Source organism: Sander vitreus, chromosome 4 (genome assembly GCF_031162955.1).
Source record: "Sander vitreus isolate 19-12246 chromosome 4, sanVit1, whole genome shotgun sequence".
Classification (NCBI taxonomy): Eukaryota; Metazoa; Chordata; class Actinopteri; order Perciformes; family Percidae; genus Sander; species Sander vitreus.
The window spans coordinates 4,569,935-4,586,893 of NC_135858.1; the positions used below are offsets into that span (position 1 = coordinate 4,569,935).

Sequence of the window (16,959 nt, forward strand, 5' to 3'; positions counted from 1 at the left end):
TGCAGAATTACAGCCACTAGAGCCAGTCCCATCATGAGCTTTCCTTAGGATGTGTCATTTCTGTGTCTGTAGCTTTAAATGCTATTGAGGAGGAGAGAAGGGGGGCAAGGTGGAGGGTGGGGGTGTGGCCTTGACCAACTGCCATGCTTTGCTTGTTTGCAAGCCATGATGTCTCTCTTTCTCATGGGCAGGTAAAGCAGAGAAAGGGGAGGTAACCTTTCCCCTTATGACGTCATAAAGGGAAGATTCCAGATCGGCCCATCTGAGCTTTCATTTTCTCAAAGGCAGAGCAGGATAGCCAGGGCTCGGTTTACACCTATCACCATTTCTAGCCACTGGGGGACCATAGGCAGGCTGGGGGAACTCATATTAATGTTAACCTCATAAAAGGGAAATTTTCATGCCATGGGACCTTTAACACATTTTGCTGTTAATACTTTTGTACTTATACTTAAGTGAAATCTTGAATGAATTTGACTTGTAACACTCTTTTTTACAGAGCGATATTGCTACTTTCATGATATGAGATGAGTACATCTTTCCACCATTATGCCATTACTAATAAATAAACACCAAGGTTACAGTCAAGCAAGACACGTAATCTGTTTTATCAGCAGCCATATATTTATTTATATCTAATAATTCTGGAATTGTGCAGCAGCCTATATTGGCTTTGTACAATAACCATTAGTTAAGGCATGATTTAGTGGAGGCAGATGTGACAATGTTGCAAAGCAGGATCCCATGAAGTACAGTGAACCTTTATGATTAGATACAAGCAGATACAATTCAATACTTTTCTTAATTAATATACAAATTATGGAAAATTCTAATGGTAACTGGAAGATCAAGTGACTGAAATGTAGATTCCTTTACAATGACAATACATGTTAACACAGAAAAATGACAGCAGTAAACAGGTTACATTACTCATGAACACATTTCTCTAAGGAGTGCCTTTTGCATTAAGAAAGTGCATAGATTTAAAATGACGATGGTTCTTAGTTATTAATCATGTAAAGATAAAACAACAGGAATGTTGTTAACCCATATTTTGACAGTATACCTTTTAACAAGTGATCACATTCTACTGCAGGTCCTCAGAAAATTCCAGCTTTTTAATTCAAATTGTATTCTTGATTTTGAAGAACTGAGCAGAAAGGATTTATAAAACAAAGACAGCATCTTTCATATTCTGAGAGCCATTTATAGGTCTGTTAAAGTTAAAACAACAGCATACAAACACCACAGTTCATGTTGTTATTGGGTCTTCGATGATGCCGCTTCCATCTGTTGTTATTCAAATTGAACTAATAAAAATCTAGCCAGATAAAATACATCTTTAACTTACCTGCATTGCATCTACTTAATTACACATCTGTGAATTAGATCAGAGGAACCCGGAAGCAAAAGCATAGCTCTGACAATCATTTGTGAACACTGAACTGACTACTGCATCATCAGCAGCTGTTGTTAGCACCAGGCCGTCAATGTTTAGGGTGATGCTTTTTGTTTCAGGAGGTCAGCAGGCAGCGAGGGCTCAGTATGTGAGAGGACTCAGGATAAAGAGGCGATCCTCCTCCTTCCTGATCCACTTCAGCAGTTTGTTGACAGCAGAGACGGCCAAGGCCTTGGTCCCCAGTGGACTGAAGCAGAGGTAGAGCTCGAAGCCACTTGTCACCTGCAGCGAAGGAGGTAGAGCAAGACGAGGGGTGAGACTAGGCCGGCTACATGAGCATTACAGGATTTAACGATTGCTCTGGCTTAGTTTGATATGTAAAACGCTTTATGCAAAGAGCCAAACTGACTTGCTAAATTCTTACCTTTAAAAGGGGTGATTGAATGCAAAACCGATTTTACCTTGTCATAGTTGAATAATGACAGTTTAGTGGGTAACTAGGACATACATAGAACCTCAAAATCCCATTGACACCTCTTTCCTCTGCAAATCTCACAATTTGAAACTGCCTCTGAAAATGGGCAAATCTCAACGAGCCGCCTAGTTGACGTCAACTCGGCGGCTCCTCCTCATTTGGCTCTAGTCTCTATCTTTGTCACGCCCAACAAACATTTACATAGGCTACACCACTGATCTGAGATCAGCTTAGTCTTCTGAATAGGTCGCGCAGATCTCAGAAATTGTATACATTGTTCATCTGCTATTTTACCACTAAATTCACTTCTGAGACTTTTTTATGCGAGAAATCAACTATGTAGCGGTCAAATATGGGCCGTTTTATGAAAATTGATGGCTAATTGCAAATTTTGTCCGACTGTGTGTCGCCTCGCCGCCCGGCCTGCCTTCCTTCACAGACCCCGGCCTGCTGGGAGGTAGATGGAGCTCCATCACGGCTGGCAGCCCACGGCACTCCATACCCGTGCAAAGTCACCGTTTTTTGGGTTAATGGACTACCAAACGCCGCTGCCCTGACAGAGCTCCAGGGCCTGCAGCTCCCCTCTTCCTGCTAAATGGCCGGTGTGTGTGAATGAGAAGGGTTCAGACTGTGGAGCTCCTGAAGTCCGACACGTCTTACCAAATTTGCAATTAGGCGAAGGCCCTATTGAAACTGAAGGAATTATTTTTTCCCGGCAAATTAATTGCCTTTTTGAGGGGCTTAACATACTCAAAAACTCACCAAAATTGGCGGTCGCATCAAGACTGGTGAAAATTTACGTATTTTAAGGGTTTCGGGAATAGGCGCACAAAAATGGCTCGCTAGCGCCCCCTACAAAATTAAAAAAAATGGAGCCCCTGCAGTAAGTTTAACGTAGACTCACAAACTTGGTACACATATGTAGCAGGTTAGGACGTACAAAAAACGTCATTGGAGCCATACCCTAAACCCAAACAGGAAGTCCGCCATTTTGAATTGAAAGTTCGAAATTAGTGCGGTTTTGGCCATTTCCACATGTCGTACTTTAATGAACTCCTCCTAGAGATTTCATCCGATCAACTTCAAATTTGGTCTGTGCCATCTTAAGACCACAAAGGTGAAAAGTTATTAAAAGAAAAAGTTTTCGTCATAGGGCGTGGCTGTGGCGAGGCGGCCATTTTGTGCGTTTCGCCATCGAAACAGGAAGTGGGTGTAACTCAAGTGTACTCTGAGGACATTTACCGGACAAAACTGACTCAAAGTCATAGCGCCCCCTAGTGGCAACAGGAAGTAGGCCTAAAAGTCAAGGTGCTATACATTTAACGAACTCCTCCTAGAGATTTCATCCGATGGACTTCAAATTTGGTCTGTACCATCTCAACACCTTAAAGATGAAAAGCTATTAAAAGAAAAACTTTTCGTCAAACGTTGCGGCCGTGGCGTGGCGGCCATTTTGAGTGTTTAGCGATGAACGAGAAAGTGGTTGTAACTACAGTGTACATTGTCATATCTGCTGAAATTTTCCTTCCTTTTGAAATTTTCCACAATCAACAAGGGTCCAGGTCTGAGGACATCTACCGGCCAAATTGACTTTTGGTCATAGCGCCCCCCGCTGGCAACAGGAAATCAGCCTTATATGACAAACATCATCCGATTTACATGAAACTTAGAATGTGTGGTCTACATGTGATACTGAGCCGCCCCCTATATTTTAACCACGCCCACTTACTTAGGTCACGCCCCTTTTCATAACATTTAAACCGTTTAAGGTAGAGTCTTGTGTGAGGTGCCACTAAACTCAGTAGATAGTTCCTGCTTCATTGGTGATGGTTTGGCCCGCTCCCCTATGCTTAAGCCACGCCCCTTCCATATCTGGTGACCCATTTTAGGTAGAGTCCTTTGTGAGGTATCAATGAACTCCGCAGAGACTTCCTTATTCATGGTTTGGCCCGCCCCCCTATGCTTAAGCCATGTCCCTTTCATAACTGGTGACCTGTTTCAGGTAGAGTCTTGTGTGAGGTATCATTGAACTCAGCAGGGAGTTCCCTTTTCATTGGTGACGATTTGCAGTGTCTGAGTGCCGCGCAAATGCGTGGTCGCAAGGAGCAGCGTCTGCCAGTAATGCCGACACGCGCAGAGGGCCCGTCCAATGCTGCTTGCAGCTTTAATTATTATTATTATTATTATAGCTCATAACTTCACCACTCCTGTCATACCTTTCAAACGTATGGCAGTGGTGGAGAGGAAAAAAGGAGGAAAATGCAACGCAAGATGGAAAATGTGATGTATTAAGTGGCTGTTACAGTAGTGCTAATTGTAGTTTATTGTCATACAGCATTACCGTATTACTGTGCTTACTGTATTTTAGACTATTAAACAAATGATTGAAATATCTAATGTTGTGAAACACATTGTGGAAAAACTGTTGAAAATTGAGCCGGAGGTGTTGCAAAATACGGTAAAAGACAGTACAAGCATCTCAGCACAGGAATTTCCCCAGTGTGGGATTAATAAAGTCTATCTTATCTTATCTCACAATGCCAGGCTTACCCATGCCAGCAGGTTTTCAGTTTCACTACAGCGGTAGAAGGAGCGGAGAGGTCTGGTTGGATGATGCAAGCTGCTGTGGAGGTCCTGGTACAGTCCCATCAACCTTTCCTGCTCTTTATCAGACTGGTACACTTCAGGGAACTCTGGACTGGAGGAAAAGAAAGAAGAGTATCTTGTCAGAAGGATGCCAAGAATTAGATTTGTGAAGCTGGCATGTATGTTACGTAAATTCACTAATGTATAACTATGAAACTGTTTCAGCAGATGTCCTGCCCACCTGGTGTACAGCCCTGAGCTCTTTGATTTGTACAGGAAGTGCCTGAGCTCCGGGATGCCGACCTGCGCCACAGAATAGCTGGGACATTTAAGAGCTTCTTTCAGGGCCTGGTAGGCACTGCGCTTGCTCAGCCTGTCCAGGAACCGTTGCTTGCAGTCGGACATGTTAAAAAAGTCCTCTCGATCGGTTGAGACCAGGATGAGGCACAGCTCGGACGCAGGCTCCAGATAGGAAATGTGAGCATGGAAAAATCCCGCAGTGTTGAACTTTGGCAGACAGATCGGCGTCCAGCCTTCACCCTCTCGAAAGGACGAGGAGGAGCCGACGAGGTTGAAGACCAGGTGCAAGTCTATGTGGTGCAGGAACTGGTCCTTTTTCCTCACCAGAGTAACCAGGCGGTCCCCCGCCAGCAGGATTGAGAACACCAGGTTCTTGGATTTGGCGGCCTGCAGGCTCGATGAGACCATGTCCCTGGCAGAGCTGGCCAGAGGCAGGCATGTGACGGCGCTGAGCAGCAGGCCGGGGTCTCGGTCCAGCCGATGCAGCAGGTTGTCGGTGAGGTACTCGGAGCCGGCCAGCAGGCGGCGCAGGTCGTAGTTCTGCTTGTGCTGGAAGATGTGGTTGAGCTGGGTGAGGGTAAGCAGGCTGACGATCTGGTAGTAGATGTACTGCAGCTCCCGCAGCAGCTCCTTGTCTGACTGACAGGTTCGAGACACGCCCACCAGGACCAGAGGACTCTTGCTGAGGAAAACCACTTTACAGCCATCTGACACACAAAATGTTTACAGAGTTGACATGGATTCAGCATAGTTCATAAAATGCACTTTTGATTGATTTTTTTTTTTTTTTTTTAATTTATCAACCATTTCCTACATCTAAAGAGTATTCTGACCTGTGTGGATGGAACGAATGATGTTCTTCTCGGCCTCAACGAAGGATACAAGGGCCATCATAACCCCCGTGGTGCTGGACAGAGCCTCCTCCGTGCCGTAGCGGGTGTAGATTGGCTTTCCAGCCTCGCTCAGCACAAACACGTGTTTTCTGTGGCTCCTCCATGCCTCACCGGTCACGTCTTCCTCCTTAGTCCTACTCTCTGATATAATGTCGTTGTTGTGTTGCTCCTCTAATGTTTTCTCTCCCACCAGCACCTTGAGCTCCTCTGCACACTCTCCTGATTTGTCCAGTTCGGCCTCCCTCTGAACCTCTTCCTCAGTCTCAGCAGTCAGATCCTCGAAAGACTGTGCCTGGACAAACATAGCACTCTTCTGACCGGCACCTGTGTTAATGTAGGGATAAATGATTGTCAAATGTTTGTCAGTATAAGGTATGGATGGGTAAGGAATAAATAAATAAGCCTATAAAACAATAAAGCCCTGCTGGAGGCCGTTTCATCTGTTGGCCGAGCCCTGTTGTCCTTGGGTCAAATTTGACCCGTTTTTAAAAGTTTCTACATCAGAAATTTGGGGTTCTTTCATCCAAATTTTCCAAGAATTACATGGATGGTTCCATACAACAATCCTTGCAAGTTAAATGAAGGATCAGTTCACTACTTTATTGAATTTTGGGTGTTTTTTTTCCCACAAAAAAAAAAAAACGGTTTAAATGGTTTTCACAACAGTATCCTGAAACTAATCTTTGACAAAACACAAAAAGTTGATATTATTTCATATAAATGAGGTTTCTTGACCATGAATTCGAGAAAAAAAAATAGTGTAAAACTAGTGGTAATACATTGGTGTGAGTGGTGTGTACAGTATACTGATGGTAGTGTAAAACAAGTGATAAAACAGCATCAAAAAAGGGAGGACAACACAAGGGTTAAGGACTGTCTAATCCACTGAGTGGGAGACCAGTGGATAGCTGGTTCCCATAGAAAAATCACAGATGGGGCTGTGCGCTGCACTTTAATGGAGGTGAGGCGGTTAACCAGACATACATTTGCCAAACCAACCACTTAGTTCTCTTAGTAAAAGTAAAACACTATTGTTTGAAAAACCTTCCAACAAAGTATAACTCTTCCCTTGTTCTGGGTTGTCCAAGTCAGAGTGTAGCGTCTTCTTTACATAGTTTGAAAACAAACTTCTGACACAAAAGTATGATTCATACTTTATCGGAAGTGTTTTCAAACACTACGTTTCGGGTTTACAGGAGAAAAGACTTCAAGGATAAAGACTTGCTAGTTGGTTTGGCAAATGTACTTCTGGTTAGCTTCCCCGCCTCTGCACATCTGCTCACCTAAGACTTTCTATGGGAATCATCCAGGACTGTCTCCCATGCAGTGGCTGAGACAGTCTCAAAGGGGGCTAATGTTGGCCAAAAAGTTAACTGAAAAAGCAGGCAGATGATAGAATGATATACTTTTGAACGCATACAGTACATTATGTCTTGTTAATTTGCAAGATAGGATTTTATCCTTTTACTAAAACAAAAAAGGAAAACTCCAATAACAAGGAAATATATACGTTTGAACACTGATTGATATTAGCCACATTCCAGGATAAGCATCAATAACATTTATTTGGTCTCTTAATGAACATATTGAGTGACAAAAACAAGAATAGTCCTACTTTAGGCTATCGCTTATCAGACCAGTCACAGCAAGAGAAAGGACTATAAACTTTGGTCACAGCTTATCTAATTTAGAGAAAAAGAAAGTAAGAGAAGAATAGGACCAGTCTGATTATGAGTCAGCTTGATAGCGCTACAAAAATGTCCTGTTTATATCAAGGCTCAGTAGACCAAATCCAGGAAAAGCTACATCATTTATCCTGTCAGACTTCGATTTATTCAAGCTGGTTGTGAAATACCTCCTGGTGCCGACATGCTTTCAACATCACACTTTTTATTTTTTTATTTTTTACAGACTTCAGTCAGGAGAGGGCTGTATTTTTACAGTTCTTGGAAAAATATATGGTCATGTTTCCTGCTTATACTGTTGGTAAGGCAAGGTATTCCTAATGCATTAAAGTATTTTGTCACATAAACTTCGAGAGGTTATTAATATTATTACAGTCTAGTCTCAGAGCCCAAAACTAATGATGCATTCAGGATTACACACATAATATACACATTCCATGTCAAATTCCGTTCTTTGAGAAGTATATCACATTCACCTCAAACAGCCAACAAAGTGGCATGCAGATTACAAAAGACATTATTTTAATCATATGTTCAATATTTCTTTGCACAAACAGGATGTGCATACTCATGCTCGCTCGCACACACACGCACACACCTCAGTATGAGTCCTTCCAATAAGATTGCATGGTTATAACAATTTTAAATGTACCAAAGTGTTCCCAAGTATTATTGTGGTGTCTTATGCATGTTTTTGTCATGGTATAATTACGTATCCATTAAAGATCCATATTATTGCAGGCATAGTCTGCTGCTACTTTTGGACAGATGCCAAAGAGGAAATAACAAAAAGTTTATTTATGTATCAACGACACTGCATAAGAGTTAATACTTAGAATTCAAGACAGTAGAACTCTAGTTATCCATGGTTTGACGCATGACCAGCCCAACTGAAAGCGGTTTCTTTGTATAAGGGACACTGGTGTACTGTAAATGTTATACTTGTGTACTGTAAACATTGTTGATGTTTTGGAATATAATTCCATGGGGGGTGGGCCAGGAGATGGAATAATTCAATTCATTCATTCACTTATTCAATGTAAATATGTTCAGACAGACCAACAGTTTTTGAAATAAGCATGAGGGAACAAATGGTAGTACAGATCCCATTGACTGTGGCCAATTTCTGGCCATTTACTTGTTGCTACAACTAAAAAGGCATTATATGTCACAGTGTACATTGCCTGCAAGTGGGAACTAACACACAACACTATGTCAGTATATTTGAGCTTTCCAATCCTCTCACGGTTTGGATAATCAAGATGTATGTGAAACTTAAATTACACTGAAGGGCTGTGTGACTGTCTTCTGACAATCTGCAAAAAAAAAAAAGTGCTGAAACTGAGCAGACTTACCTGGTTCAGTTCCCTCCACCAGACCTGGTGTGGGGCTGTCTGCCCTCTCGGAGCGAAGGTGGTCCACAGGAGCCAGAGTACCATCCTCCCATGACACAGTCCCCTTGTGGGCTTCTCCATCCATCACTGCTACTTAGGGCAGGGATGCACACCTGACTGACAGACAGAGAGACAGACAGACAGACAGACAGACAGAGCGCTATGGGACCAAAAGTCAACAACTTACTCCACAGCGCTGTGGACAAAGGTCTGGCAATGCGAGACAAACAACTTTGTGAATTAGACTACGATTAAAGATCAAGCTGGTTATGAAATGCAAATATAGCCTACTACTACTGTTATTATTATTATTAATATTATTATTATTATTCCTACTGCTTGAATTACCCCGGAGGGGATGAATAAAGTATATGTCTGTCTTTCTGACTATCTATCCATTTTGACCAGCAGTGCGCGAGTCAATAAATGTTATGGTCTGACTTCAACCTCTTTTTACTTGCTGAGAAACGTCAGTTTCACTCTTGTTGCTAACGTTATCGTCACAAGTAACCGCTTGTGTAATGCTAAACTGGAAGACAGAAAAAGATATTACTTTCTTGTAACATGTCTTCTTCGCGTTCACACTCCTCCAGTCTCAGAGAGATGTCTGATATGCTGATGAAGATCTTCAACGGCTAAGTTACTTTGAGAGCTAACTTAGCAGAGATCATCAACAGCATCTACTACGGCTAGCTGGGTCTGGGTTCACCGCCTTCAATCTGACAAAGAGCTCTCATGACTCGTTACATTATTTCCAAATGATTACCTTTTATTTCTCGAGCTGTCTGCATTTGATCGCTGTGCTCCACAACTCTCTTGTCACTGCAACTAGCTAGCTAGCTGCTAACAAGCAGGGACGAGACTGAAGTAACGTTACTTATTCTAATCTAGTCAATATGACCTGCTAGGTTGCGGAAATAGGAATTGTGGGATATGAAGTTCTCTTCCCGAGAATTGCTCAGGAGCAGTAAACAGGACAATTTGATTCAAATAAAACAAAAGTTGATTTTGAATTTTGTGAATCACTCAGATAGCTAGCTCCATGAAGCCTATTACATTAAGCAAGCTGTGCTGTTATGTAGCTAGCTAGCTTAGTTCCTTATTTTATCGAATCGAGATTATGGAAAACCAGGAACATCAGTTCTCATTGGTATAAAAATGCTCTAAGAATTACGAAAAATAGTTCCTTGGTTGAAAGGAAATGTAATGTCCCCTCGCAGTGCGTGTACATGTGTGAGATTAAGGGATGTAACGTTAAACATCAAAAAATGTATAGCAAATGAATGGTGAATAATTCGTTAGGCCCTAATATATTTTAGCTTCTCTGATCATTAGTTTTAAAAAATAAGCTTTGTTACTTGTGAGTAACTTAATTGTATTAAAATGCTTTGTAAGGTATTTTTTAATACAAGAAAAGTGTTGTAGAATTACTAAACTGACATTTAAGAAGAAATGTGTCCAAGTATACGAACAGCGCCTGAATGCAGCGTACGGGGCGGGACTTGGCGTTTGAACGTACAGCGGGGAAACGGAACAGTCAATTGTGTTTTTGTTAGCGAAGTTCTGTCTGATAGAGCCAGTTTAACTCCACTAAAATGTCATATTCCACACAGTATTAGGGATGCTTGAGTTCATTACGAAGGACTGCGCAATAACTTAACATCCTTGTTTTGTAAGTATGGCAACTGTTGATACGGCAGGCAACGTTAACAAAAGCTAGCTAACGTTAGCGTCGCAACATTTTGACGAGTGCAGGGCCAGTAACGTGTCAGCTATCAGCTAACATTAATGTTAACTTTAAATAGCTAACATGACTATTAGATAGCTAGCATTACCACGTTACAGCTTGAGCCACACGCACACGGTCATGCTTAGGGAGAGCAGAACACTGTTTGTACGTCAAGTAACAATGTTTGCTATCCTATTCATAACAGGGAGATCCGTGTGACAGCAACATGCCTATCCGAGCATATTGCACAATTTGCTCCGATTTCTTCGATCACTCCAGAGATGTTGCTGCGATCCACTGCGGACACACTTTCCACTATGAATGGTAACCTGATATAGAAATGTAAATCTTCAGCACTCACATTTCTGACACGTTATAAATGACTAATTGTTCCCTTTCCCCTCTCTTATCAGCCTTCTCCAGTGGTTTCAGACAGCCCCGACAAAAACCTGTCCACAATGTAGAAAACAGGTACAGTACTTTTATATAGCATTTTCAGGATAATACTTGCATTTTGTGATTTGTAATAGAACATGTTTTAATGTTAAAAAAACAAAAAACACTTTGTTTTTCTCATACTGCCCATGGCTGCTGCATCTGTATTCACCCTGTGTATGAGACCCTCTGTAGGAGCGCCTGTCTCTTTAATCCTTCTTCCCGAAAAAACCCAGTCTGCTCTGATTGGCCAGCGTGCTTCTTGGAAACTCCGGTGCCTCCGTGTATCACTAGCTAGCTAGCTAGCTAGCTAGTTGAAGCTGGAGCTACTGCAATGGAGTATATAGCAGGACTTTGTACTGTGAAAAATCACAATAAAAGCTTCTTAACCAAATATTACACAACCGGACATGTCCCAGCAGTAAAGTGACCGGAATTTCTGGGGGGAAATTACCAGCATTGGCCAAGATTACAGCTATGTCGCGTTAGCGTGTAGATACTTAATAGTTATCAGTATGCTAATGTTAGATTGTAGTGGAACGAAGCAGCATTTTCTACCTTCAAAAAAAAAAGATAAAGGCGTCTGAACCAAACACTACCCAATGGGACATGTTGACAGTAATGCGACCCGGAATTGGGGAGAATTTAACAACATTTGCAGCCCAGGTGACATTGTTTACTGTCGTTAGCCATGTAGCTACTATAGTAAGCAGTGGACACTTAATAGAATATAGCAGACATTTTTACAGTCAAAATGAAGCAAATAAAGGCTTTTAAACCAAATACTACATAAACAGAAAATGTTTCAGGAGTAATGTGACCCAGAATTGGGGAGGATTTAACAGTCCCTCCAAAAAAACGCAATTATGCGATCGCATAATTCAATGCATAATCAGCCAAAGTCCGCATATTTATGCGGGGGTCACATTTTTTCAAATACGTCGCACTTTCGCCGCATAAATTGCCGATTTCCACGCAAAATATGCGGGGCTTGCATGATTTCATAATCCCCGCATTTTCGTTGCAAAAAGTCACATATATCTTAGGAGAAAGTTGAAAAATGTCGCGTTTACTTCACACAAGAGCAGCCATATTCCATCGCATAATCAAGGATTTTTGCCCGCAACAATCACAAATAAACTCTGCATTTTTTTGGAAGGACTGATTTAACGACACTGGAAGCCAAGATGACATATTTTACTGCCATTAGCATGTAGCTACATGTGACAATGTTAACACCGCAGTGTCTTAAAAAAGATAATACTCCAGTAACTGCCTACTTGGAGCAGATGACCAATCATAGCAGGCCGGCTTAGAGTTGCGTAACACTTAGCCAGAGTAGAAAAAGTTGTTGAAACTGGAGCCTTGAGAATAGTTTGAAATCTGAACGTTTTAGCTCACTTTTTGTCTAAAATACGTTTACCTCATTATTTGAAAATCCAACATTATAACATTGTAGATATGACAGAAAACCCGGAAAAGCATAATATGTCCCCTTTAACACTTCCAAACAGAAGAAAAACGTCAACTTAAATACTTTTGTGCTCTGTGTGTAGGTCAGCACCAGACACATTATCAGCAAGCTGTTCTTTGACATTGGTGGAGAGGAGGAGAGCACAGGGGACCCTGAGTGCTTGCAGGTACCAAACTTATATCAGAAACAAGATATCAGTGCTGACAAATGCTACAAGTAGTCATTATTGTCATTACATCATCTGGATTTGATTTTTATTAGATTTTTTTCCTTTTTTTTCTTCTTTTTTTTCCCCATCCTTAGAATGAGCTTGATCGAATGAAGGCACTTTTAAGCTCTAAAGGTAAGAAACCTAACATTGTTGGGATGCTTGCTTGGTAATAGTCGACTGCACTAGTTCACCGTCCATCTGATCAATATGTAGAGCGAGACTGGCGGGATAAACAGAAGGTGCTGGACAGTTTGAAGGACACTGTGGACAAGCAGAGGAGAGACCTGGACAGTGTACGGAAAGAGATTATGGAAAAGGAGATGCTCTGTTCTGCCCTCAGAGTAAGCTGACTGACTCCATCATTTAAACCCATTTTTGTGTACTGACTCATTGATTATTGTCTCTGCAATGCCCTTCTGTTTATTTGTATAATTGTTTATGACAGAAACAGATGACATACCTGGAGGCGCAACAGAATGAAACTCAAGCTGCCAAGGAGGAAGCACGGAGACTCAGGACCAAAATGAAAACCTTTGAAAGGTATCTGCAGTCATACAAGTACTGTCATATTTTGTCATTTGGATATACAAGCAATGAAATAAGTCATTGTTCATTTCCCTCAGCTAGAACAGTCGGATAAGTTTAAACAAAGGAACCATTTAAGGTTACTTCACAACAATGCAAGCTCTGCAAAGTACTGTTTTCTTTTTTTATTGAAAAAGAAAGTCATGCTGTGCACTAATACTGCTGGTGTGGCCCCAGCCTGGACATGTTGTTGCAGGGCCAGAGAGCAGAGGTGGAGTCCATGATCACAGATATGGGTGTCAGCCAGGCTGCAGTGGAGCAACTCTCAATCTACTGCATCTCGCTCAAAAAGTAAGGAGCCCAAGAGCTGCTGATCAGTGTGTCATTTTCACACTACTTCGTTTAGAGCTTCAGTCCTAATGAATGCAACTTTCCCCCATGCATGTATCGCCTCCCTTAATTTCTTAGAGAGTATGATAATCTCAAAGGAAGCCTGAAGTCTTCGAATGACATGTGTGAGAAGCTGAAGAGAGAAGTGCTCACCTCAAACAACAAGGTAAGGCTTTATGTTACTAAGTCACCACACCCAAAGGAATCAATTCTTGAATGTGGAGTCTCTAAATCAAAGGTTTTTTTTTGTGTCATTTTAGTTACTCAAAGCCACAATGGAGGTGAATCAGACCAAAGAGGACATGAAGTCCCTGCAGAACGATCTGGCCAATGCTGACAAAGAGATCTCTGTAAGGCAAATCCACCAAATATGCCATTACTTTCAATATCCGAGAAAGCCATGGTTGTGATTCCTGCATGTATGTCTGCCCACAGAGTCTGAAAAAGAAAGTGGAGTTCCTTCAGAGGACTCTGAGCACCCCGACACGGACAAATGAAGCCCTCAGTCGGCTCGTCTTTGAAAGGTGTGTCACTCAGCCACTGGACTGAAATCTACCCTTGCTTTGATTTGACATAAACCATTGTGTGATTTACCGATGAGGTTTCTATGTCCATCTTTCAGCCCGGCCCCAATGGAGCTGAAGCAGCCTCGTCTCCACCAGCCTGCAGATAGCAAGGACATTGACCTCAACATGACTTACGACGTCACTACGCCAGATGATGTGGCCAAGAAGCCAATGCAGTTCCAATCCAAGAAGATGCGGCTTGATCCGGCAGCGTAGGTTTAATGTAGTTTAATGTCATTGTGGGAATGTGGGTGCTAGTCTGTTCTGAGTTTGATTGTGGTAGCTGCTGCTGTCTGAGCTACTTACTACTTATTATATTAATTAAAAAACACAATATTACTTCATAATATTGTGTTTTTAAAATCTGGTACTGACGAATGAAGTAGAAGTGCATTAATAGTGTTGTGTAAAATGTTTTATTTTTCAGGTTGTCCAAACGCAGCGAGAAAAGTTCATCTCTAAGCAAGGTACCTTTTTCTAAATGTCACTTAATAAGGTCAAGTTTTAAATTAGTTGCACATCAAAATATGTTTTCTTACCTCAGGCTCGAGATGAGGATGGATCCATGGATCCTTTTTTGAGGAACTCCCTCCTCTTCAGAAAAAAGACTTTCGGTAGCATGTTGGACCCTCAGAGGAAGCCCGGAGCTGTACGTCCAACACAACCATCTCCTGCACTTGAGGTTGAATGTGTTAATGTGTCATTTGTCCTTTTTTAAGGGATTGATAAAAGAAAATGTTTCTCGTTTCAGGTGAGAACTGGTTATGATGGTTTAGGAGGACGTACTAAATTCATCCAACCTGTATCCTTTTTTTTCCTATGTGGAATATATGTGTCTTTTTTGATTTTGACTTGCATTCATTTGATTGATGATGGTTGAGCTGTTTACCTGTTTGGTGTTCAAACTATTCACCTGTGTCGAGGCTTACCTTTACTGTATTGTTAGCCCAAATAAATTGCCTATTTATGATGCAGTGCGATATTCAACTAAATTTATATTTTTATGTGAGATTCTTTTATATTATATTACACCTACTGTACACAACCTGCCCGGCAACAAAAAAGCAGACTAGCTAGTGAACACAGTGGAGCGTTTTGCTGCTAAAGAGCCAGATATTTTTCTCAGGAGTTGCAAACAAGAGGTTGAATGTTGGACTTTAAGTACGTTTGTCAGATAGTCCTAAACGAGACTAATGTTAATGTTGCTAACACGTTTCCCATAGCAACTTTATAAAGTAATAATATGTCAATGTTGTGTTCTAACCACTGATCCCATTTGGCGAAAAGAAAAGAATGCGGCTTTAATGAAAAAAATCCATTTGGATAGTATTCGATTTAGACATTTTTAGTTGTCCGAGAATAGTAGTGGAAAAAGTCAACAAATATTCATATCAGAACCGTTAGGGGAAAACTCAGGGGCAGCTTGACTCTCTGGATACGTGAAGAAGGTTCGGAGACTTTGATGACTTACACGGAAGCGTTTAATGAATCTTATTGGCGCCGTAAACACAAATGCTTATCTAAATCATGACTGACTGACTGAAAACAATGTCAGCCTGACCTGTGTGTGTAAATCATGAACCCAAACACCTCAACACTGACTGAAAACAATGTCAGCCTGACCATACTGTGCATGTGATCTAATTCCAGGGACCTTGAGAGACACACAGGCCAAATCCTTTTGCTATCCTACAGCTGCTCAGTCTCCCTCAACTTTGAAGACCCAGAGTTAACCTACAGCCTATTCTACAAAGGTTGTGATAAAGTGTTTCCGAATTGAACATTTAGGCTTTAACCTGGGACTTGAATGTCACCTAGGGTACTAGCAAAATTCTATCACAAGAACATGATTAGGACAGGGAAAAAAAAGCAGTCGGTATGTAAACTTTCATCTTTCCTTAACCAAGCACTCCACTCCAGTCTCCTTTATCAGAGATTCGCCCGCTGATGAAAGCTAAAAGGAAAAAGGTAACCAGGCCTCAACCCAAGATAGCAACTTGCCTGACTCTGGACGGCTTCCTCGAGTAAATGTGGAGCTCTTCTTCCCTGGATGCGGAGTCTAAGGTCAGAACGCTGTAGCTGTGTGAGGTAGCATGTTTGTGCTGCTCTGGCACACAGAACCAGCCTGGCAGCGGTTCTGCCACTCGGCACCAAACAGGACTCTCTGAATTATCTTTACTTGGAATCAGTAACTGACCTCCCACTTAACGGCGGATGCTGAGTTTTGGTGACATCCGCAAACCTGCTGTACATTTTTTTTTTTTCTTCATTTTTTTTTGTTGACTGACTTGTTTGTGGAGACTGTGTCTTGACCAGCCTTTGCGTTGGAGCCTATTCTCGTTGTCATGTGCGTGTCTGTATGTGTGAGACAAACCGACTTATTTGCGGACCATTCAAATGTCAGCGCTCTGTATTATGTCATTGATGAATGAATCACTGACGCATCTGTTCGCTATACCCGAAAAATAATCAGTTATTTTTCACACTTTATTTAAAAGCTGTCTTGTGAAACACCTACATGTGAATATATACTTTAGGTATTTTTTTTTAGCTTTACTGCTCCTTTCAAATGTAAACCAACTCAAATAATAAACCAGTATTTTTTTATTAAGGTTTGCGTGGGGTCGACAAACAATTCCTTCTCGACTGTTCTTTTATTCAGAACATTTCACTGAGGTGTGCTCTCCTGCAGAGGGCAGTACAGTGTTTTCTCACATAGGGGTCAAGAATCTCAGCCCTCATGCACTGTGAGAAAAAAAATTTACTGCTCGTAGTAAATGCTTAATCTATTTGTATTTTTTAAAAAAAAGGCTGCGCCAGTACAGTAGGAAATCCTCGAAAAACCTGAGTTGTACATTGTGATCTAGTAACAAAGTACACTGCAAATCATATCCTGG

At 41.6% G+C, this 16,959-nt stretch overlaps 2 protein-coding genes across 3 annotated transcripts; one reads left to right on the plus strand and one right to left on the minus strand.

The window, feature by feature from the left end:
- Positions 1 to 1,414: 1,414 nt before the first annotated feature.
- Positions 1,415 to 9,605, minus strand: mon1a (MON1 secretory trafficking family member A). 2 transcript variants are annotated; one of them, XM_078247795.1, is made up of 6 exons: positions 9,499 to 9,605; positions 8,694 to 8,849; positions 5,594 to 5,977; positions 4,702 to 5,467; positions 4,425 to 4,572; positions 1,415 to 1,681 (listed from the first exon to the last, which is right to left on the minus strand). In XM_078247795.1, the coding sequence occupies exons 2-6, from the start codon at positions 8,815 to 8,817 to the stop codon at positions 1,541 to 1,543; spliced, it is 1,563 nt and encodes a 520-aa protein (XP_078103921.1). In that variant the 5' UTR covers positions 8,818 to 8,849; positions 9,499 to 9,605; the 3' UTR covers positions 1,415 to 1,540. The 2 variants fall into 2 exon arrangements, with proteins under 2 accessions (XP_078103921.1, XP_078103922.1); XM_078247796.1 differs by lacking the exon at positions 9,499 to 9,605 and adding an exon at positions 9,286 to 9,390.
- A 268-nt stretch (positions 9,606 to 9,873) lies between these two features.
- On the plus strand, positions 9,874 to 16,677 carry traip (TRAF-interacting protein). Its single transcript, XM_078247797.1, has 16 exons — positions 9,874 to 10,404; positions 10,667 to 10,785; positions 10,875 to 10,932; positions 12,453 to 12,536; positions 12,674 to 12,713; positions 12,795 to 12,922; positions 13,027 to 13,121; positions 13,344 to 13,457; positions 13,575 to 13,662; positions 13,757 to 13,846; positions 13,932 to 14,020; positions 14,119 to 14,274; positions 14,490 to 14,529; positions 14,607 to 14,711; positions 14,814 to 14,864; positions 15,983 to 16,677. Exons 2-16 carry the CDS (start codon positions 10,688 to 10,690, stop codon positions 16,088 to 16,090), a joined length of 1,344 nt encoding a protein of 447 aa, XP_078103923.1. The 5' UTR covers positions 9,874 to 10,404; positions 10,667 to 10,687; the 3' UTR covers positions 16,091 to 16,677.
- Positions 16,678 to 16,959: the final 282 nt, after the last annotated feature.

Excerpts from the sequence above, each read along its gene's own strand:
- mon1a (XM_078247795.1), bottom strand. The coding sequence starts at position 8,817 with ATGGATGGAGAAGCCCACAAGGGGACTGTGTCATGGGAGGATGGTACT. Across the intron at positions 5,978-8,693 it reads GGTGGAGGGAACTGAACCAG|GTGCCGGTCAGAAGAGTGCT; the intron begins GTAAGTCTGCTC and ends ACATTAACACAG. Across the intron at positions 5,468-5,593 it reads CATTCGTTCCATCCACACAG|ATGGCTGTAAAGTGGTTTTC; the intron begins GTCAGAATACTC and ends TTTGTGTGTCAG.
- traip (XM_078247797.1), top strand. The coding sequence starts at position 10,688 with ATGCCTATCCGAGCATATTGCACAATTTGCTCCGATTTCTTCGATCAC. Across the intron at positions 10,933-12,452 it reads GTCCACAATGTAGAAAACAG|GTCAGCACCAGACACATTAT; the intron begins GTACAGTACTTT and ends CTCTGTGTGTAG. Across the intron at positions 12,714-12,794 it reads GGCACTTTTAAGCTCTAAAG|AGCGAGACTGGCGGGATAAA; the intron begins GTAAGAAACCTA and ends ATCAATATGTAG.